This window comes from Erythrolamprus reginae, chromosome 3 (assembly GCF_031021105.1).
Source record: "Erythrolamprus reginae isolate rEryReg1 chromosome 3, rEryReg1.hap1, whole genome shotgun sequence".
NCBI classification, from domain to species: Eukaryota; Metazoa; Chordata; class Lepidosauria; order Squamata; family Dipsadidae; genus Erythrolamprus; species Erythrolamprus reginae.
In genome coordinates this window covers 173,391,770-173,414,482 of record NC_091952.1, presented here as the reverse complement: position 1 = coordinate 173,414,482, position 22,713 = coordinate 173,391,770, and the positions used below count along the sequence as shown (strand labels likewise).

Here is a 22,713-nt window from a genome sequence, read left to right as displayed (position 1 = left end):
TTATTATTATTATTATTATTATTATTATTATTATTATCTCTTCCACAAATGACTGTATGACTGTAATTTTTTGCCCCTACCCTTACAGTTTATATTGACTGATTCCTAATATGATTCGATTGCTTATTTGTACTGGGACTATCATTAAGTGTTGTACCTTATGATTCTTGACCAACTTATCTTTTCTTTTATGTACACTGATAGCATGTGCCTCAGAGACAAATTCCAATCACAGTTGGCCAATAAAACTCTATTCTAATTCTAATCTATTCTATTCTTCACTGGTCATAAGTCACTTTTTTCAGTCCCGTTATAACTTCCAATGGTCACTATTATAATTCAAGGACTACCTGGAGTCTGCGTAATTTGTCAAGACTTCTTCTGAGGAGGCCATGGAAGAGAATCTGTGTAACTCAGGACTGAGCTGGTGCTTTCTTGCACCTGGCTGTTTATTTACAGACGTTTCGTTTATCCGGTTAGTATCGACGGTATTACCTAGTTGGGTAACGAAACAGCTGCCAGCATCACTCCAGGGAGCACCAAAGAATACACATTTCTAGAGCGCTTCTGGACACCGGTGAATGTTACGCGCGGACAGGACCAGCAGATGAAGTCAGAACATTCGAAATGACAGCATCAATACGAAACCTTTAGGAAAAAGCGAACCACGTCACCCGTCAAAATTAAACAGAGAGCTACACTTTTATTTTCCTGCCTCATCCGGCGCCGCCGCCGTTTCCTGCCCCCTGTTCCGCGCCATTTTCCCTCTAGAGGGCGCTCGCGCAGTCGCCCCGCCTTCAGTCCGGGAGAACCGCCAAGGACTCCCCGGAAGCCCCGCCCTTTGGTTCCCAGCTCCTCCCCTCTTCACTCCGCAAGCAGTGGGAGGAGCGACGACGACGCCCCCTCGCGGCCTTGGCCGCTTCTCTTAATACTGTACGCGCAAAGCCTCGGCTTGGATTTTTTTTGTCGCCCGGGCGGGCGGAGGCGGAGTCTGTTGGGTTGACTTTGTCAGGGGCATGTTCTCCGCTGCCCTCCTGAAGTTCGTGAGGCCGAAGCCGCTGCGTTGTTGCAGCCCGCTTTGGGGGGTCAGGTGAGAGTGGCTGCTGGGGAGGGGGCGCAGGAAGGGCTTCCTAAAAGGGGGAAGCGGGAGGGGAGAGAGGTCTCGTACGGAGAAGTTGGACCCTTTCAGAAGAAGCCGTGCCGGGATATTTCTGTTTTCTTCCCTGGAAGAGAGAAACGAGAGAGAGCGGTTTTGCAGCACCTGCCAGCTTAAACGCCATTGCTTCTTTCCCTGCGAACGATTCTGGTGCCTTGTATGCCAACCGATCTCCCCCCCCCCCCCCCCCCCCCCCCCCCCCCCCCCCCCGAATCGGAGCTTTCCAAATATATCGGATTACAATGCCCATCGCCCCCAGCACTTTTAAAATGTTGGGTTTCAACGGTACCTGAAAATAAAGGTTTCCCTTTGCAAAGATACCGGGCGTTAAAGTAGGCGCTCTCATTTTTTATTGTAATACTGTATATATACTGTTTAAAAAAATAAAATAAAGGGAACACTTAAACAATACAATATAACTCCAAGTAAATCAAACTACTGTGAAATCAAACTGTCCACTTAGGAAACAACACTGATTGACAGTCAATTTCACATGCTGTTGTGCAAATGGAACACTGTAGTTGTGCAAATGAAATATTCAATGAGAATGTACAGTGTATTTCATTCATTCAGAGAGCAGTATATTTATATTTACTTACTTACTTACTTACTTACTTACTTACTTACTTACTTACTTACTTACTTACTTACTTACTTACTTACTTACTGGATTTATATGCAATGTTTTCCATATATTTTCCACCATAACGTGGAATAAAAGGGAAAAGAAGTGTTTTCTGGATGCTAGAATTCTTTTATTGGCCAAGTGTGATTGGACATGAGGAATTTGTCTTGGGTGCCTATGCTCTCAGTGTACATAAAAGAAAAGATACCTTTGTCCAGAATCATGAGGTACAACGCTAAATGATTGTCATAGGGGTCAAATCAAGCAATCAGGAATCAATGAATGCAAGGATGCAAGCAACAAGTTACAATCATACAGTCATAAGTGAGAGGAAATGAGTGATAGAAATGATGAGAAAAAACTAGCAACAATAGTAGAACTATTTTATTTTATTGCTGGATGCTATAAGGGTGTTTTATAAAGATCTGGCTTAAAGGTAATTTAATAGGATCAAGTAAGGGTGTTTCTTAAGTTTGTATTGTGAAATAATGACAAGCAGAAACGGTGCTGTTGCATCGCTTCTGCACATGCCAAAGGTGTAATGTGAAATTATTTGAGATGTTATCACTGTTTTAAAAAGTACTTGCCTACTGGAAAAAGTTTCCTAACCATAGGTACTAAATCTGTATTTTACGATCAGGAATTGTAGAATCCAGATCCTCTTGGACACTACTCAATTGTTAGTATTTTATCACACTAAAACTTTGTATGATATTGAATTTGTTGTTTATGATGGGTTTCAAAACTATGCTAAAAGCTATGGCTTATATATTTGTGTATGTGTTTGTGTATTAGAATAGCCCCCACCCTCCTTGCCTTTCGTAAGATCCTCAAAACCCACCTCTGCCGTCAGTCATGGGGGAATTAAGATAATCTTTCCCCCTAGGCTTCTACAATTTATGCATGGTATGTTTGTTTGTATGATTGGTTTTATAACAAGGTTTTTTAGCTGTTGTTAGCCGCCCCGAGTCCATGGAGAGGGGCGGCATACAAATCCAATAAATAAATAAAAATAAAATAAATAAATAAATAATTGGACCGTGGACTGGCTATGCGGCGGATAATTGTACGTGCTTGAAATCTCATAAACTTGGAGTACTGTATACTGTACTGGCATTGATAGTGTTGTCCATTCAATCATTTAAATACATCAAAGATGCATATTCTGCATAGAATCTATATTGCAATCAGTTCCTATGCAGCCATGTAATACTGAACTAAGTTCTTGTGCAAGTTATGCATTAGATGTAAATTAGATCTTGGGCAATGAGATATAGGTACGTATATGTTTATACATAATATTATATTCACTGTGATGAAGGCATAAATATATATAGTATAATGTGTTATTTTCATATTGTTCACCATGAACAGTCAGCCAAGTCAGCTGTAACCAGAATTTCATGATGGATATGAATCTGAGGGCTATAAATTGGGTATCTGTTTCATTTAGCGTATGAAAAAAAACATTGCATCCCGAAAGTTCAGTTGAATTGGCTACAAAGTTGACAAAACAAAAAACATTTGCCCTTTCATTGTTTTGTTGAAACAAAACCTAAGCATTTCTAGTGTTGTAACAATTAGGGGAATTCAGAATGAGCCTCTTTGGCTGCAAAATTGGCTGCCTTCTTAAAGTCGTTCAGATTTTTTTGCAATTCAGAATTGCTACTCCTGAGTCCTGGCTTTCACTGAACAACATTTTTCTCAGCCTAAATTCTCCCCCTACCACAACTTTGGCACAGGGTCAAAGATGTGCAGCTTATACAAAATTTTGCAAATGTGGCACAAGCTAACAAAAACAGGTAAATAAAAGTAATTTAATATAGGAGAAATGTATCACATTCAGGTGATCTTTGGCAAAACTAAGATGGAAGTTAATGTCCTGATTTTTAGTTATGTTGACTATGATAACCTTCTGAATACAAAGATTTGGAGTGGGTAACCATGCATCATTGGTTTACCCTGTTCCTAAGAAACTGATAACAGTCTGAGATGGTGGGTGAAGAGAAAATAAGTCCAGTTTTATTTATTTTATTTTATTTATTTACTTATTTACTTATTTATTTGATTGATTGATTGATTGATTGATTGATTGATTTATATGCCCCCCCTCTCTGCAGACTCGGGGCGACTAACAACAGTAATAAAACAGCATATAATAATAATCCAATACTGTACTAAAAACAGTTAAAAACCCATTATTATAAAAACCAAACATACATACACATATACCATGCATAAAATTGTAGAGGCCTAGGGGAAAGAGTATCTCAATTCCCCCATGTCTGGCGGCAGAGGTGGGTTTTAAGCAGCTTACGAAAGGCAAGGAGGGTGGGGGCAATTCTAATCTCTGGGGGGAGTTGGTTCTATTGCTAATGATGGTTCACATCTAAAGCTCTTTCCTGCGCAACTTTCCAAATGCATAGAATCATACTAGACTCCCATTCCTATCTTACCAATATGCAATTATGTGCCCATACTAGCTACTAAAATCACCACTACTACCCATCTCTCCTCTAACTCAATTGGACTTTCTACAGAGAAACCAGGAAAGGGCTTGTATCATCTTAATATATAATCATATGTATATTTTTACTGGAATAAATCTTACAGCAGGTTATCTTGAAGTTGTCTACTCAATGAAGTATTAAATTCTCAGTCTACAATAATCTATTGAATAAGACATGCTATTTTATAACTACAACAGGTTCAATCCTTTCTACGCGTACTTTTCAATGTCTACATGGAGTTGCTAGGTAAATACGATATCAATGTTTAGATAAAATTTTTCACCTCTGGTTTAAGATATCCTGCAAATGAGATACCTGACTTGGTGCCTAGAGGCTTTAAGTATTCCTCAAAGTTGCAATTTATTATCAGAGCCATGTTTGCACATCTGGGAGAAACCCAAATCTGAAATCCCGTGGTTTCTCCATCTAGTTGTAAGTTCAAACCATTGTTCTCACACACCCAAGTCCATCATGTTGACCAATCTTCAACTGCCAACCTGACAAAATCCACCCATCTCCTTGAATGCAGGTGCAGGAGTGCAAAGACAAAGGATGACCTTGACTATCTAGAAATAATTTGCTATGGCTACATACAGGGAGCTCTCATGCATTTCCCCCTCCCAAATTTCCACAGTAAAGAATACATATTAAAATAATATAAAGTGTAGAAGTCAAAGATCCCAACTAAAATGGCTGCTGCCTGACAACAGCTGCTGTAGCCTAGAGGTAGAGCTCCTGCCTCACAATCAGGAGGTTGTGAGTTTGATCCTAGGTAGAGTCAGGTGTAAGGGTCTCCTGCTTGGACAGGGGTTGGACTAGATGACTTACAAGGTTTTTTTCCAACTCTGTTAATCTGTTAAAGAGAATGCCTGTGGATAGATACCTTTTGACCAGAGATATAGCTTCTTTAGTTCTGAATAGGGTCAAGTTCCCCTGGGCTGAAGAGGCTCATAATTTGGCAGTTCTTTGGAACTCATAGCTCCTCCTTTAATAGCAAGCGATCACAGCCTGGGTATCTTTTGCATAATTTACTTGCATATACCAATTGCAACATTTCCTGGGCCAGGTGGTTTTATGGATAATCACTCCGGCTTTCTACAATTCTCAACTTGTCTACTGCAAGACATTCTGCATTGGGTGGCAGAAAGGGAAATTTTGTGGAGGATTTCATCCAAAGGAGTTCTTAATAGTGTTTGTATATGTGTATATACACTGCTCAACAAAATAAAGGGAACACTTAAACAACACAATATAACTCCAAGTAACTCAAACGTCTGTGAAATCAAACTGTCCACTTAGGAAGATACACTAATTGACAATCAATTTCACATGCTATTGTGCACATTCAACTTTGTACAGAACAAAGTATTCAATGAAAATATTTCATTCATTCAGATCTAGGATGTGTTATTTGAGTCTTCCCTTTATGTGTCTGTGTGTGAGAGAGGGATATATACAGGTGAAACTCGAAAAATTACAATATCTTGCAAACGTTCATTTATCTCAGTAATGTTGCTTAAAAGGTGAAACTTAATATATGTGAGATATTCATAATATGCAAAGCAAGATAGCTCAAGACATGATTTGTACAATCCTCTTTTTATTGATCGCATGTAATATTTTAATTTTCTGAGATGCAGGATTTGGGGTTTTCATGAGCTGTGCTCCATAATCATCAACATTATGACAAATCACGGCTTGAACTATCTTGCCTTGCATATTATGAATATCTTTCACATATTAGGTTTCACCTTTTAAGTCACATTACTGAAATAAATGAATGTTTTTGCACAGTATTCTAATTTTTTGAGTTTCACCTGTAGAAAGGGTGAGAAATTTTGTTTGAAGGAACGTTTAAAATTTATTTAAAACTACTAAAAAACTTCTAAGCTTTCGTCAGTCCTCTACTAACCTATCCCAATGGGAATTTTACACTCTGACAAAGTTAGTAGAGGACTGATGAAAGCTTAGCAGTTTTTTAGTAGTTTTAAATAAATTTTAAATGTTCCAGAGATCATGATGGCTACTGCCTCTTCATTTATACCTGGAACTTGCATTTTTAGGACAATTCTGTAGATAGATAGATAGATAGATAGATAGATAGATAGATAGATAGATAGATAGATAGATAGATAGATAGATAGATAGATGATAGATAGATAGATAGATGATAGATAGATAGATAGATAGATAGATAGATAGATAGATAGATAGATAGATGATAAAGAGAGAGAGAGAGAGGTATGTGAATAACCAATTATGGTAGGTATGCATTGATACTTGATAGGCATATTTATGTAACATCAAGTAAGTTAAGAAATTGTTTTCCCTTTTGCCTTCTAAAGCCAGCCAAGTTGTGTCCTCTTTGTGGTTGATTGTTAAACCTTTGCAACGTCCAGGTTCCTTTTTGGCAGCATCGGAATTAAGTTCACAGCATAATGTTTAACAGAAGAATGAAGAAAAATCATCTTATTCAAAGGTTAATTATGCCACAAGCAGCACTAGCTCTTCTTTGTAGTAAATTGATCTTTGGGACTATGAATGATATTGAGGACATGACAAGTTCATCTTGAGGTTTTTATTTTATTTTGTCTTATTTTTCTCCTTTTTCTTTTCACAGCAAAGTGCACGGGGTTCATTTTCCTGTTTTGCAATTACACACAACTAATTCTAACATGCAATTCAGCCAGGAAGACTTTGAGAAGGCCAAAGAGCAAGTCAATCTTTTACAGGATGAGCCAAGCGATAACATCAAGTTGAAGCTTTATGCATTGTATAAACAGGTATTCCAACCATTTACCTTCTTAAATATGTAATTTTTTTAAAAAAATTCTTTGAAATCTCTCTCTCACACAGCCTGTGTGAGAGCAGTATGCTCTGTCCCATAATTGGGTAGAGCAGGTTATCCTGATAGACCGGTCTCACCAGAAAAACACACACACACCCCCAAACACATATCTGTTTTTATACTTTTCATAATTGCTCCTGAAATAAAGCCGAAAGTTTCATATAAGTTTTGGAATAGACATAATTTGAATAAAAATAAACAATTAATCTATACTTGCCAGTACAGTAGCAATTTTAGTTTTATTTGATCATTATCTAATTAATTTAAATGTGATTTGATTTAACACAGGCTACTGTGGGCTCGTGTAATATTCCCAAACCAAGTATGTTGGATTTTGTCAACAAAGCCAAATGGGATGCTTGGAACTCACTTGGTAGTATGACACAGGTAAGCCTACTCTCAAAAACTTTGGTTTATCATTTTGGGTGTGAAGAGTCTTTTAAAACAAAATATCGACTATATCCATCTTAATATAATAATGTAATATACATAATTTGAGATAATATGGAATCTGGCATAATTGCTAATAGTATAAATACAGATGATGTAGCTACATAAGTTACTTAATTGTGCAAATGATGAATTATTACCGGTATGTATGTGGCTTCAGGATTTTAGTGTCAGGGCTTCAGAAAATACCCCCAACAAAATAAAACACCAAGGCCAGAATTCTAAAGTTCCAATTTATTAGACATTTCATGTTGGCACATCTGGGGAAACCCAAATCTGAAAGCTTCCAGGGTTTCCCCATCCAGTTGAAAGTTCACAACCCTACCCCACACCCACAAGCTCATCACATGGTCCAATCAAATCTTCACACTCAACTGGATGCACACAGGTGCAGGCATTTGTCCCTGAGTAAAGAATTTTGTTATGAATTTTCTTTTTCTGCTGTCAATCTTCTATGTTTCTATATTTCTAAGAGGTAAATAAGAAAAATAGTTTTTGCTTTCTCCCATGCCCCAGGAGCATTTTGCAGCCTCCCGAACCCTCTGTGCATTTTTGCAAACATATATCTGTTTTTCACCCATTTTTATTAAAATGGGGCATGCAGAGAGTTTGGGAAGCCTGCAGAGTGCTCCTGGGGGCTGGAAGAAGGGAAAAAATGCCCCCATTTTGCAAAAAATCACCCATTTTTCACCTGTTTTGGGGGGAAATGGTGTGCACAGAGGGTTTGTGAAGCCTGCAGAGTGCTTCTGGGGGAAGTTAAAAATGCCCCCGTTTTTGCAAAAAGCCAATTGCCTTCCCTTTTTGCTTTCTCCCATGCCCAGGAGCATTCTGCAGCCTCCCAAACACTCTGCACAGCCCATTTTTGGGGGGAAAAGGCCCATTTTTCTGAAAAATGGGGCACCAGGACTGGGCTTCAGGTGGCCAAAAATGGCTGTATTAAATGTATAAGACACGGCATCATTTCCACCCACTTTTGGGGGGTGAAGGGTGCATCTTATACTCTAAAAAATATGGTATATAGAGAAGGAAAAACATTGAAATGTGCCACTGAAATGAATATGATGTTAAAATGCTTAATTTTGCTATACCATGTTGAATGCCCGTTTTGATTGTTTCATTATGATCTGCAGTGCAAATTGAATTTTTAATAAGAAAATTGCATATATTTTAAAATACAGTAATACCTCATCTTACTACCTTAATTGGTTCCAGAAGGAGGTTCGTAAGGCGAAAAGTTCGTAAGACGAAACAATGTTTCCCATAGGAAACAATGTAAAAGCGATTAATGCATACCACGTTTCGGCCGACCAGGAAGGACGTCTTTGTGACGTCAAAGCTCCACCCATGGAATTCCCTATTGGGATTCCCCACCTCCGTTTCAGCCTCCAGATCGGCCGAAAACGCCGGCGCCGATCGTAAAAACGGCGCTCCACCGGGCGCCGCTGCCTGGCTGTAACCTTCTAAAACAGCCGGACGTTTCTCGGCGGCCTCTGGAACCCGAACCCAAACCTTTGCCGAACTTCTGGGTTTGGCGTTCAGGAGAACGCCGAGAAGCCCTCTGGCTGTTTCAGAAGGTGATAGGTGGGCGGCGGCGCTTCTCGGTGTTCTCCTGAACCCGAAATGTTTGGCACGGGTTCAGGTTCGGGAGAACGCCGAGAAGTCCCCTGGCTGTTTTAAAAGGTGACCGCTGGGCTGCGGCGCCCAGCGGAGCGCCATTTTGCGATCGGCGGTGGCGTTTTTGGCCGATCTGGAGGCTGAAACGGAGGTGGGGAATCAAGTAAACATATCAAATAGATTTGCCCTATTGTCATTTAAAATGTTGAAGATAAAATACAATATTTCTAATTTTGTGCCCTTTACTTTGTTCTTATTTATTCATTTATTTATTCAACTTCTATAACCACCTGGCTCAACCAAGTGACTCTGATGACTTATAATTCAAACATTATAAAACAGCTTAAAACAATTTAAATTAAAGAACATGAAAAGAATAAAAGCGTCTACAAAATAAATAAGGGTAAACAACAGTTGTGACGATTAACCAACGGATAGCAAAGCCAAGTTATAGATTTACATTTTCTATTTTGATATCATTTATATATTCTATATATTCTATTTCAATACTGACCTCTCATTATAGGACAATGCCAGACAGCTACATTGAACTAGTATCGAGTTTGCTTCCTGCAGAAACGTCTCCAGTTAATGAAATTCCTTCTGGTGGCATATCCACCTATGAGACACTTGAGGTTACTACTAAAGACAACATCACAAAGATCATGTTCAACCGGCCAAAAAGGAAAAATGCCATCAGTATCAAGGTAAAGCCTGTAGATTTTGTAGTTTGGGAACAAATAAAAGCAGACAAGGAAAGCAATTTTTCAAAAGATTTTTTCAAAAGGAAAGATTGCCCATAGCATACTATTAGGGTTCTTTCCATTTTTTCTTTTTCTTATCTGTTCTCCATCATGGGAGGAGCCAGCAGTCAGAGTGGGTTGTCCTCAGCCTGTCAACTTCCAGGACCGAGTCTGTTTTGCCGGGATCCGACCTGCTAGGATCTAGTTTTGACTCAGTCCTCTTCCTTGCCATTTTTCAAACACAGGTGAATCACGTGCACATGGACTTTGCTGGGATCCACAAAATTTCACCAGGAATGCTACACATATTCATTATGATAACTACTTATCTCTCTTTTTACATTTAAACAATTACTTGAATTTTAAAAATGGAAAACTGCCAACCACAAAGAGGTTTGGAGATCCCAAAAAGTCCATAAGCTTTTTTTTTAGAAAACAAAAAACAATGAACAGATCCAGTCCATTACTTTGTTTGGAAATATATCTATCTGTTAGTAACAAGAAAAAAGATTTGCATTTACGCTAGGCATTGTATTTCAGGTTGAAGAAGCTAATTGGAGTAGCAAGCAATATTTATTTATTTATTTGAATCTATCATTTGAATTTATATGCTGCTCTTCTCCGCACTTAGGGCGGCTATTCTGGTGAATTGGTTATTTGAAATCATTGATTGATATAATCAATATTATATAATATAACCTATATTATTATCAAGTATTCTCTCAGCAGCCATTTAGCACCACCATTCAAATGTTCTTAGAACTCCAGATGCTCAAAATAATTGGGCTTGTTTGTTTTTCTTTTACTTTTGTTGCTCATTCCTGGAAGCTAACAATATTTATATACTACCAAACCTCTTGTATCTGTACTCTTTAACTGGGTGAAACCGTGCATCATAAGGTAATTTTTTTTTCCAACCAAGGTACCACAAATGGGATAATTTACAGAAAGCCGTGATCCGTCAGTCTCGAGGGAATAAAATTTAGGGACATTTGGGGAAGATGTGAGTGCTTCACTTCTGTGGTCATTACATACCAGAAGTTTGCATCATGTTATAGTCTAAAGACTATATTGCAAAGATCCTAATGTTTTATCTTTCCATTTCTGCCATTTACTAAAAAGGTTACATATTCTGAAACACAAAGAAACCACAATTTTATATTCTGTATGTTTCATTATTCTCAATTTTATTTGTTGGAAACATTCTGTGTCTACAGTAGTTCTTAAAAAAAGATTGTCATTTTGGATGATATTGATAATTTAAGGATTCAGTAATTCTACTAATGTTTTTCTCCAACTTTCTGAATTATAGAATGGGAATTAATTTTCATTTGTAATTCTCTTGTGCAGATGTACAATGAAATTATGAAAGCACTTGAAGAAGCTGCAAATGATGATTCTGCTATAGCAGTTTTTACAGGTATTAACATTTAACATGAAAGTGAAAATCTATGCTAATGTTAAATATTAATAAAACAGCAACACTAGATTGTGTCATCATGTGTGCTTAGTGAATTTACAGTTGACAGTAAACAAGTGAAGGTGTTGGATAGTTGGCTAAAAACTGATTTCAGATGGGCAGCGTGCTGAAAAGTCAAGGACAATACTAGGAAAAGGGGCTCTAAAAACAGACAAAATCCTGAGTAGAGATACAACAGTAAAAGCAAGTCAGCAGGAAGAGCTAAAGCAGTTTGAGAACATACGAAATCTGACTACCATTAAAAGCATTAGAATTCAGAAACTCATATGTTTTGAGCATGTGATACAAGTGGATGATAGACAACAAATCTGACTCTGTTTGACAAGGCTGAAGAAAGCGGAAATGATGGGTGGATGAATGGCAGGGATATTACTGGGATGTCCTTGAAGGAGACAGTTGCTTTGTCTTAAAATCAACTAAAAAGCCTAGCTTGTTCAATCAAGTTTGAGTTAGCATCAGGAAGAATATAGTTTCTGGATGTGGTAGTTGCATTCACATGCACACGCAGTAACAGCATTTAGGATTCTTCAAGAATGCTAGTTTTTCATATTCCTGCCAAAATTATTACTGTTTGTATGTCTCAAGTTGTGATCATACTTCCTGGAGGCATCTGTAATATGGCAAATGATTTAGCTTTACTAGATAAGTGGTCAAAGCAATGGAAACAGCAGTTTAATGTTTCTAAATGTAAAATAATGTACTTGGGGAAAAGGAATCCTCAATCTGAGTATTGTATTGGCAGTTCTGTGTTAGCAAAAATTTCAGAAGGGAAGGATTTAGGGGTAGTAATTTCTGACAGTCTCAAAATGGGTGAACAGTGCAGTCAGGCGGTAGGGAAAGCAAGTAGAATGCTTGGCTGCATAGCTAGAGGTATAACAAGCAGGAAGAGGGAGATTGTGATCCCACTATATAGAGCGCTAGTGAGACCACATTTGGAATACTGTGTTCAGTTCTGGAGACCTCACCTACAAAAAGATATTGATAAAATTGAACGGGTCCAAAGATGGGCTACAAAAATGGTGGAAGGTCTTAAGCATAAAACCTATTAGGAAAGACTTAATGAACTCAATCTGTATAGTCTGGAGGACAGAAGGGAAAGGGGGAACATGATCGAAACATTTAAATATGTTAAAGGTTAAATAAGGTTCCTTTTTAATAGGAAAGTGAACACAAGAACAAGGGGGCACAATCTGAGGTTAGTTGGGGGAAAGATCAGAAGCAACGTGAGAAAATATTATTTTACCGAAAGAGTAGTAGATACTTGGAACAAACTTCCAACAGACGTGTTTGGTAAATCCACAGTAACTGAATTTAAACACGCCTGGGATAAACATATATCCATCCTAAGATAAAATACAGGAAATAGTACAGTATAAGGGCAGACTAGATGGACCATGAGGTCGTTTTCTGCCGTCAATCTTCTATGTTTCTATATGATTTTGTTTAACAATCATGAGTGATTTGCTTAATGACCACAGAGGAACTGAGGTGAGTTTGGTGTGTTCCCAACGGAGTTGCTGATTGAAATTGTAGTCATTAAGTGAGGACTACTTGTATTTATTCAATTTTTTAAAATTGCTCCTATATAGGTAATGGGAACTATTACTCTAGTGGAAATGACTTGAACAACTTTACGCAAATTTCACCTGGTGGAATGGAAGAGTCTGCAAAGAATAGTGCAGAGTTGCTCAAGTATGACTTGTTCTCATTTTTTGTTAAAATGTATAATGAATGTGCACAATGGATGATAAGCAGAAAAAGATTACAGAAGTACTTAAAGTTGATATAGAAAAATAACTGCACCGAGTGCAGCATGGGAATCAGAACTGGAAAGAATTTCCTCTTTTCTTTAGTTTTCGCCAGAAGCCTCTACTTCAAGAAAAATCCCCCCCTATTGTTTTCCACCCCCCAATTACAGCCCTATTGTCAGTTACATCCTGCTCCCTTTCTCACCATCTTTTAGTCATAATTTTTATTGTATTATGGTGTGTGTGTGCGTGTGATGTGTGTGTGTTTATTGCTTTTGTAAGCTGCCTGTGGTGAGATGGATGGTAAACAAATTTAATAAATAACAATTAAGAAATATTTCTGCCCAAGAATATTCTAAGATTTAGAAGAAAGAGATCTTGCCCCAAATTTTTTGTTAAATACCTATCAAAATGAAATACAAAGAATTAATTAAAGAATAGAATAGAATAGAATAAAATTCAATTCTTTATTGGCCAAGTGTGGTTGGACACACAGAGAATTTGTCTTTGGTGCATATGCTCTCGGTGTACATAAAAGAAAAGATACATTTGTCAAGAATCATTTATTTATTTATTTATTTATTTTATTTTTTTTATTAGATTTGTATGCCGCCCCTCTCCGAGGCGGCTAACAACGGGGCGGCTAACAACGGGGCGGCTAACAACAATATAAAAAGACAATGTAAACAAATCTAATATTAAAAGACAATCTAAAAAACCCCAATTTAAAGAACCACTCATACATACAAGCATACCATGTATAAATTCTATAAGCCTAGGGGGAAGGGAAATTTCAATTCCCCCATGCCTGACGACAGAGGTGGGTTTTAAGGAGCTTGCGAAAGGCAAGGAGGGTGGGAGCAACCCTGATATCTGGGGGGAACTGGTTCCAGAGGGTTGGGGCCGCCACAGAGAAGGCTCTTCTCCTGGGTCCCGCCAAACGACATTGCTTAGTCGACGGGAACCGGAGAAGGCCCACTCTGTGGGACCTAACCGGTCGCTGGGATTCCTGCGGCAGAAGGCGATCCAAGAGATATTCTGGTCCGATGCCATGAAGGGCTTTATAGGTCATAACCAACACTTTGAATTGTGATCGGAAATTGATCGGCAACCAATGCAGACTGCGGAGTGTTGGTGTAACATGGGCATGCCTAGGGAAGCCCATGATTGCTCTCGCAGCTGCATTCTGCACGATCTGAAGTTTCCGAACACTTTTCAAAGGTAGCCCCATGTAGAGAGCATTACAGTAGTCGAACCTCGAGGTGATGAGGGCATGAGTGACTGTGAGCAGTGAGTCCCGGTCCAGTATCTGTTTTTCACCCATTTTTATTAAAACGGGGCATGCAGAGAGTTTCGGAAGCCTGCAGAGTGCTCCTGGGGTCAGGATAGAATATTTCCCCTGAAGGACAAATGGGAAAAAATCTTAAGGCAGGCCGAAACCAGTCCCAGTCTCTGCTCCAAGTGGAAACTGAGGAGGCCAGCTTTTAGAAATGCAAATTTGGTAGTCCAGTCAGAAAGACTGGGTCAGACAGATAAGCAATACAATTAGGCAAGTGGAAATGTTGACAAGATTAGCTGGGACAAACACCTAGGATTTGCATTTCCTCTTTTGCCTATAGAGGGAGCCATAGGAATCTGACAATAGCTGTTGGAATATTCTATTCTATTCTATAACATTCTTGCACATGAACAGGAATCTCAAATACAAATCTGAAAGAAAGTATAAAAATCCACCCACTCTCAACTCTGTTTTGTCAGCTGTCCCAGAACTGCAGGCTGTGTGTGTGGTGGTTCTGTTCATCAATAAACTTAGTTTCCAATCAGCCTCCATTTTATTCCCGGCTTAGAACTGGTGGGTTTTTATTCAAACAAAGCACCCACAACATCTGAAGGCAAGTTGTTCCAGTGCTTTATTGCCCTCACTGCTAGGAAGTTTCTCTTTAATTCCAGGTTGCTCCTCTCCTTGATTAGTTTCCAACCATTGCTTCTTCTCTTGCCTTCTGGTGCGTTTGAAAAGAAGTTGACCCCATCTTCTTCGTGGTAGCCTTTCACGTACTGGATCATGCCACTCCTAGTCCTTTTCTCCAAACTAACCAAACCTGAATCCTGCAAACTTATTTATTTATTTATTTATTTATTATTTAGATTTGTATGCCGCCCCTCTCCGCAGACTTCGGGGCGGCTCACAGCAAGATACAGCAAATCATGACAAATCCAAATAAATTTAAAAGATTTAAAAAGATTTAAAAAGAACCCCATTTACTAACAAACACACACACAAACATACCATGCATAAATTGTACATGCCCGGGGGAGGTGTTTCAGTTCCCCCATGCCTGATGGCAAAGGTGGGTTTTAAGGAGTTTACGGAAGGCAGGGAGAGTAGGGGCAGTTCTAATCTCTGGGGGGAGTTGGTTCCAGAGAGTCGGGGCCGCCACAGAGAAGGCTCATCCCCTGGGGTCCGCCAACCGACATTGTTTAGTTGACGGGACCCGGAGAAGGCCCACTCTGTGGGACCTAATCGGTCGCTGGGATTCGTGCGGCAGAAGGCGATCTCGGAGATATTCTGGTCCAGTGCCATGAAGGGCTTTAAAGGTCATAACCAACACTTTGAATTGTGACCGGAAATTGATCGGCAGTCAATGCAGGCTGCGGAGTGATGGTGAAACATGGGCATACCTAGGTAAGCCCATGACTGCTCTCGCAGCTGCATTGTCCACGATCTGAAGTTTCCGAACACTTTTCAAAGGTAGCCCCATGTAGAGAGCATTACAGTAGTCGAACCTCGAGGTGATGAGGGCATGAGTGACTGTGAGCAGGGCCGCCGATAGACGGGTACTACAGGGAGCCCCGTACCGGGCCCGGTGATTAGAGGGGCCCCGCATTAACGCCGTCAATCAGAGCTTCCCTTCAGTAAAAGAAAAATAACCCGGATGAATGGACGTGAGGGAAACTCGAGGCGCCTTCCCAAAGCAAAAGAAGGGAGGTTTGTTGTTGCGTGGGGCTGGTCTTCAGAACCCGGTTGTAACTTATACCAGCGTTTCCCAACCGGTGCGCTCCTGCTCGATGCCGCGGTTTTCGGCGCTCTCCTGCTGGGCCCCAAAGAAGGAAGGCAGGAAGAAGGAGAGCTTCATTCTTCGCGCCTTTTTCCCGCCTTCCTTCTTTGGGGCCCAGTAGGAGAGCGCCGAAAACCGCGGCATCGAGCAGAAGCCGGGGGACAGCTGCGAGCGGGAGCCCCACGACGGAAGTACCGGCAGCGCCCCGCCCAGCTGGAGCTTCACTGCCGTCGGCGGCAAGTGTCCTTTGTGGCCCGGTGGGAGGGGGGGGCTGCAGCGGCCGCAGGCAGTCGCGGGGAGATGGCGGCGGCGAGAGAGAGCTCCAGGCGGCGGCGAGAGGGAGCGCTCTTGCTCTCTCTCAGCTGACTGCAAGCGGAAGCCCTGACGTGGCTGTTGGCCGTGCTACTGGACGTCGTACATGCTGGCGCTGCGGGCCTGGCATATATGGTGTCCAGCAGCACGTCCAGCTGCCGCCGTCAGGGCTCCCGCTTGCAGTCAGCTGAGAGAGAGAGAGAAAGAAAGAGAGACATATAAGAGAGGCAGAGAGAGAGAGAGAGAAAGAGAGACATAGCAAGAGAGGCAGAGAAAGAGAGACAGAGCAAGAAAGAAAGACAGCAAGAGAGGCAGAGAAAGAGAGAGAGAAAGAGAGAGAAAGAGAGACATAGCAAGAGAGGCAGAGAGAGAGAAAAAGAAAGAGAGACATAACAAGAGAAAAAGAGAGACTTAGCAAGAAAGGCAGAGAGAGAGAGACAGAGCAAGAAAGAAAGAAAGAGAGGTAGAGAAAGAGAGATAGAGAGAGAGAGAAAAAGAAAGAGAGACAGCAAGAGAAAAAGAGAGACTTAGCAAGAGAGGCAGAGAGAGAGAAAGAAAGAGAGACAGAGAGAGAAAGAAAGAGACATATAGCAAGACAGTGAAAGAGAGAGAGAAAAAAGCAAGAAAGAGATAGCAAGGGAGACAGAGAGAGAGAGCAAGGGAGAGAGAAAGACAAAGGAAGGGAAGGAGGGAGAGAGAAAGGGAGCAAAAAAGAGAGAAAGAAAGAAAGAGGGATGGAGAGAGAGAAAGAAGGGAAGGAAGGAAGGAAAAGAGAGAAAGAGGGAGAAATAGAGCGAAAGGGAGGAAGAGAGAGGGTTTTTTTGTCCAAACTTTTCTTTAGCCCCCCCCACCCACCCCTTTCAATGTTCCCCAGGATTTTGAAAATATGAATAATTTGCCGCGGCTCAAAAAAGGTTGGGAAACACTGACTTATACAACGATAGAATCCCTGTATTATCAGAGGGTCTCCAACCTTGGCGACTTTAAGACTTGCGGACTTCAACTCCCAGAGTTCCCCAGGCAGCTTCGCTGGCTGAGGAACTCTAGGAGTTGAAGTCCGTAAGTCTTAAAGTCGCCAAGATTGGAGACCTCCTGCTCTATCTACACTGCTCAAAAAAATAAAGGAAACACTTAAACAACACAATATAACTCCAAGTAAATCAAACTTCTGTGAAATCAAACTGTCCACTTAGGAAGCAACGCTGATTGACAACTTGGAGTTTATATTGTGTTGTTTAAGTGTTCCCTTCCCTTTTTTTTGAGCAGTGTACTTTGAAATTAACTTGGATACCACGGGCTCGTTCAGACCTGCGTTCACCGATGGGCGTAAAAACTAGATCGAAAAGGATATTGAGATGTGAAGCAATATGAAATTGTATTTGGGTTTTTTTTAACAGCTCCTATTTTAATACCACTGATAACTACACAACCCCCTGGATAATTAGAATAGAATAACAGTGGGAAGGCACCTTGGAGGTCTTCTAGTCTAACCCCCTGCTTAGACAGGAATCCTACACTACTTCAGACAGATGATTTTTTTTTAAAAAAGTAGTTATTATGTAAACATTAAAAAAAAAAGATAGTACATAATCTATCATTTTACAATATACTTATTTGTTTGTTTAAATTTTGTATTTGCATTTTATAAGACAAGCAACAAAACAACACAACATAACAAACACCACCCCCGTCCCTTTTGAACTGTTATCCTCACAGTTCCTTCTTTATATAGTTATACGGTCTGTAACATCAGCGGTTATTATATGATTATTCTATAGTTCCAGTAAAACTAAGGTCAAGTTGTTGCTATCATAATCTTATGAATAAAGTTAATTCTGGGAACATCGGGTTTTATTTACAGCTATTTTCAGATGATTATCTAACATCTTCTTAAAAACTTTTAAAAAGTAGTTTTAAAATGGCGGGGGGGGGGGCAGACACTTAGGCTGTATGGGGCCCCAAAATTCCTGATGGCGGCCCTGACTGTGAGCAATGAGTCCCGGTCCAGATAGGGCTGCAACTGGTGCACCAGGCGAACCTGGACAAACGCCCCCCTCGCCACAGCTGAAAGATGTTTCTCTAATGTGAGCTGTGGATCGAGGAGGACGCCCAAGTTGCGGACCCTCTCTGAGGGGGTCAATAATCCCCCCCCCCGGGTTATGGACGAACAGATGGAATTGTCCTTGGGAGGCAGAACCCACAGCCACTCCGTCTTATCCGGGTTGAGTTTGAGTCTGTTGACAGCCATCCAGACCCCAACAGCCTCCAGGCACCGGCACATCGCTTCCACTGCTTCATTGATTGGGTATGGGGTGGAGATGTACAGCTGGGTATCATCAGCATACTGATGATACTTCACCCCATGCCCTTGGATGATCTCACCCAGCGGTTTCATGTAGATATTAAATAGCAGGGGGGGGGGGGGAGGACCAACCCCTGAGGCACCCCACAAGGGAGTAACCTCGAGGTCGACCTCTGACCCCCCACTAACACCGACTGTGACCGACTGGATAGGTAGGAGGAGAACCACTGAAGAACAGTGCCTCCCACTCCCAACCCCTCCAGCCGGTGCAGAAGGATACCATGGTCGATGTTATCGAAAGCCGCTGAGAGGTACAACACTTAATCATGAGGTACAACACTTAATGATTATCATAGGGTACAAATAAGCAATCAGGAAATAATATTAATATAAATCATAAGGATACAAGCAACAAGTTACAGTCATACATTCATAATTGGGAAGAGATGGGTGGTAGGTATGATGAGAAGACTAGTAGTAATAGTAATGCAGCCTTAGTGAATAGTTTAACAGTGGTGAGAGAATTGCTTGTTTAGCAGAGTGATGGTGATGGGAAAAAACTGTTATTGTGTCTAGTTGTCTTGGTGTGCAGTGCTCTATAGCATCATTTTGAGGGTAGGATTTTAAAGAAGGCAGTTTCTACTATTCAAAATATTACACCTTTTTATTTGCATAGTACAGAAAGATCTGTCGAATTCTTTGTGCATCTCGAATTAGAAATAAATTTTAACACCCCCCCCCAATTTTTTTTAAACAAAATCTTCTAATGCATTTTTCACCCATTCAGCAGCAAAATGGTATTGTAGGAAAACCAAAGGCACTTTATGCCTCACAGAATGATTTCAAACTAAATATTTTATATTTAAAACTCCAGAAAGGTGAAATTCAGCTACTGGAATATCTAATAAATTGTTAGGATTTTTTTCCTCTACAGAAAAAAAGTTCAAGTGTTGTGACATTCCCAAATAGTATCTTGTTTGTAAATTGATTCCTGTTCCTTTCTATTCGCAGAAAGTTTGTTCAACATTATATTGATTTTCCAAAGCCATTAATTGCTGTGGTAAATGGGCCCGCTGTTGGAATCCCTGTAACTCTGCTTGGGCTGTTTGACATTGTATATGCTACTGACCAGGTAAGTTTTCTCTCTTTGATACCTGTCACTACTATTAGATCATTCTGGACATAGACTTTGGTTGGAATACTGTTTATTTGTTCATGATATAGGATTCCTTTTTTCCTACTTTGAGAATCAAGGTATGGGAGAGAGTGAGATGCTATGTATGAGAACTGGAATTTTCTTCATAAAATTGAATATTTTTTACTGAAAGTTCTTGTCTTGGAATGCAGGAATACAGGCATGTAGGCATGGAATTAAAAAAGGAAAAACCTCTCTAGAAGCACCTGCAAGCTGGCACATTCATTTATCTGCAAAAATACAAATAAATTGTATATATTTAAGTGCAAAAATAAAGTCCTAAAGAAAACCTTAATAGCTCTTAGCTTGTAAAATACAAGATAACCTAACAACAGCAACAACAACATGTCCCAGCAACCAATTAGGTCGCACAGAGTCGGCCTCCTCTGGATCCTGTCGGCCAAATAATGCCGGCTGGTGGGACCATGGGGGAGCACCTCCCCTGTTGCCGCCTCTGTCCTCTGAAACTAACTCCCCCCAGAGATTCATACTGCCCCCACTCTACTCACCTTTCGAAAAGCGCTTAAAACACACCTATGTCGGCAGGCCTGGAGTCATTAAGCAATGGTCCTCTGCCACGGTCACTAGTACATACGAGTGTTGATTGTGTGTTGTTTTATTAGAATAAACATTTAGCGTTGCTTTTATGTATTGGGGTATTTTTTAATTTTGTCTTATCTTTTTATTGTAAGCCACCCTGAATTCGCGAGAAGGGTGCCCTATAAATTTAATAAATAAATAATTAAATAAAATAAACAACAACAGAGTTGGAAGGGACCTTGGAGGTCTTCTAGTCCAACCTCCTGCTTGGACAGGAAACCCTATGGTTATCCAATATCTTTTTAAAAACTTCTAGCATTGGAGCAGTCACAACTTCTGGAGACAAGCTGTTCCACTGATTAATTGTTCTAACTGTCAATAAATGTTTCTTTAGTTCTACGTTGCTTCTCTCCTTGATTAGTTTCCACCCATTGCCTCTTGTTCTACCCTCAGGTGCTTTGGAGAATAGGTTGACTCCTTCTTCTTTGTGGCAGCCCCTGAGATATTGGAACACTGCTATCATGTCTCCCCTGGTCCTTCTTTTAATTAAGCTAGACATACCTCTTCCACTTTCCTCCACTGTAAATGTTTGCCTTAGGATGTGAATCACTTTCCTTCACTAACCTGGTTACTCTGGTTCCCCAAAGAACATAAATACAAAGGGATAAGAGTGTGTCTCTTTTACTCAAACTCATAACTCCTGCATCTGAACTGCCTAAGTCTTGCACTGCATTCCTACTTATCCAAGGGTGCCTTTAGTTCTTCTTCATCCTTTAAAGAGGTTGCCTGGTCCTTCCTGCTGATCAGCTGTGGATTGTCTAAACTTCCTGCTCAGTCAGTTGTCACTGTCAACATTGTTTTTTGGTGTTCTTACTCCTTGTCTTGCGTACCTCGTCTCTTACATTGCCAGCTTGCAGAGGGGTTAGGGTTTTTTTTCCCCCTCCCTGCCTACATGTCAATTTCCTTGCCTCCAGCACCAGCTCTCTCAGAAATAAGATCCTTTAATATGGATTAATTAAATTTTCATACAAAGAAAATTCCAGTTCTGATACAGCTTGCCCTGTAATACAAGGGAGCTCATCAAATAATAACAGAGACGTAATGACCATAACACTATTCCTTTTTCATTTAAGCAGTCTTATAAAACATCAATATTGTGGGTAATTCTGGTTTAAAGAATACACTATAATTACATCTGAGTAGGGTATTTACTCCAAGGGATACTTTAAACCAGATTTAGGGTATTTTCTTTGAAAAACTGCCAGTTTCCATCTGGGATAGCATGGCTCAGAGGAGATTTGACATAGAATATTCCACCCATGAATAACTGAATCTTACACTTCTCAGCCTCAGAGTCCTGCCACTTGTACAAAAAACACACATGATAGCAGGGTTCCAATACCTGAGGGCAGTGGTCCCAAAACTACGGGGAAAGAGGGAAGGAGAAGTGGAGAGGAATGAAGGAGGGAAGGAAGGAAAGAAGGAGAAATGGAGGGAACAAGGAAGAAAGGAAGGAAGAATGAAATGGAGGGACAGAGGACTGTTTGGGGGGGGGGGGTAATTTTTTTTAATTTTTCTCTCAACATACATTCAAACAGCAGTGTACCATCTAATTTTCCATGAATAAAATGTGGTATTTTGTTAGTAACTAATATCAATCATCAAAAAAGTTGCAAAAGGTTTTTTTTCTAATTTCCAGTTACATTCATTTTCTTTTAATTAAATTCCCTCCTTTATGTTCCTTCAAAAAGTGCAACACCAATTATATTTCTAACTTATTAACCATTATGCCAAAGTGCTTCCTTCTTTCTTTATACATTTTTCATAACCCAAGAAAACCTTGTATAGCCAATCAGATGTTAACAAAAGAAAATTAAAAACAAAACATAAACATATATGAATTTCAGCTCTTCTCCCCCCTCTAAATAGTACGTTCCCATTTTGTTTTTTACTTTAAAACAAGGTATGTGCAGTGTGCATAGGGATTTGTTCATAGTTTTTTTTTTATAGTCCGGCCCTCCAACAGTCCGAGGGACAGTGAACTGGCCCCCTGTGTAAAATGTTTGGGGACCACTGCCTGAGCGGCTACCACAGAGAGGAAGGGGTCAGGCTGTTTTCCAAGGCACCAGAAGAA

The 22,713-nt window shown here is 40.2% G+C and overlaps 1 protein-coding gene across 1 annotated transcript in view; it reads left to right on the top strand.

The window, feature by feature from the left end:
• The first annotated feature begins 945 nt into the window (after nt 1–945).
• Nucleotides 946–22,713, top strand: part of ECI2 (enoyl-CoA delta isomerase 2) — a 26,640-nt gene continuing 4,872 nt past the window's right edge. Inside the window, 8 exon segments of the mRNA XM_070747181.1 lie at nt 946–1,090; nt 6,912–7,074; nt 7,428–7,526; nt 9,730–9,743; nt 9,745–9,910; nt 11,297–11,366; nt 13,016–13,118; nt 19,856–19,976. Coding sequence (XP_070603282.1) covers nt 1,017–1,090; nt 6,912–7,074; nt 7,428–7,526; nt 9,730–9,743; nt 9,745–9,910; nt 11,297–11,366; nt 13,016–13,118; nt 19,856–19,976 — 810 coding nt within the window. The 5' untranslated portion in view covers nt 946–1,016.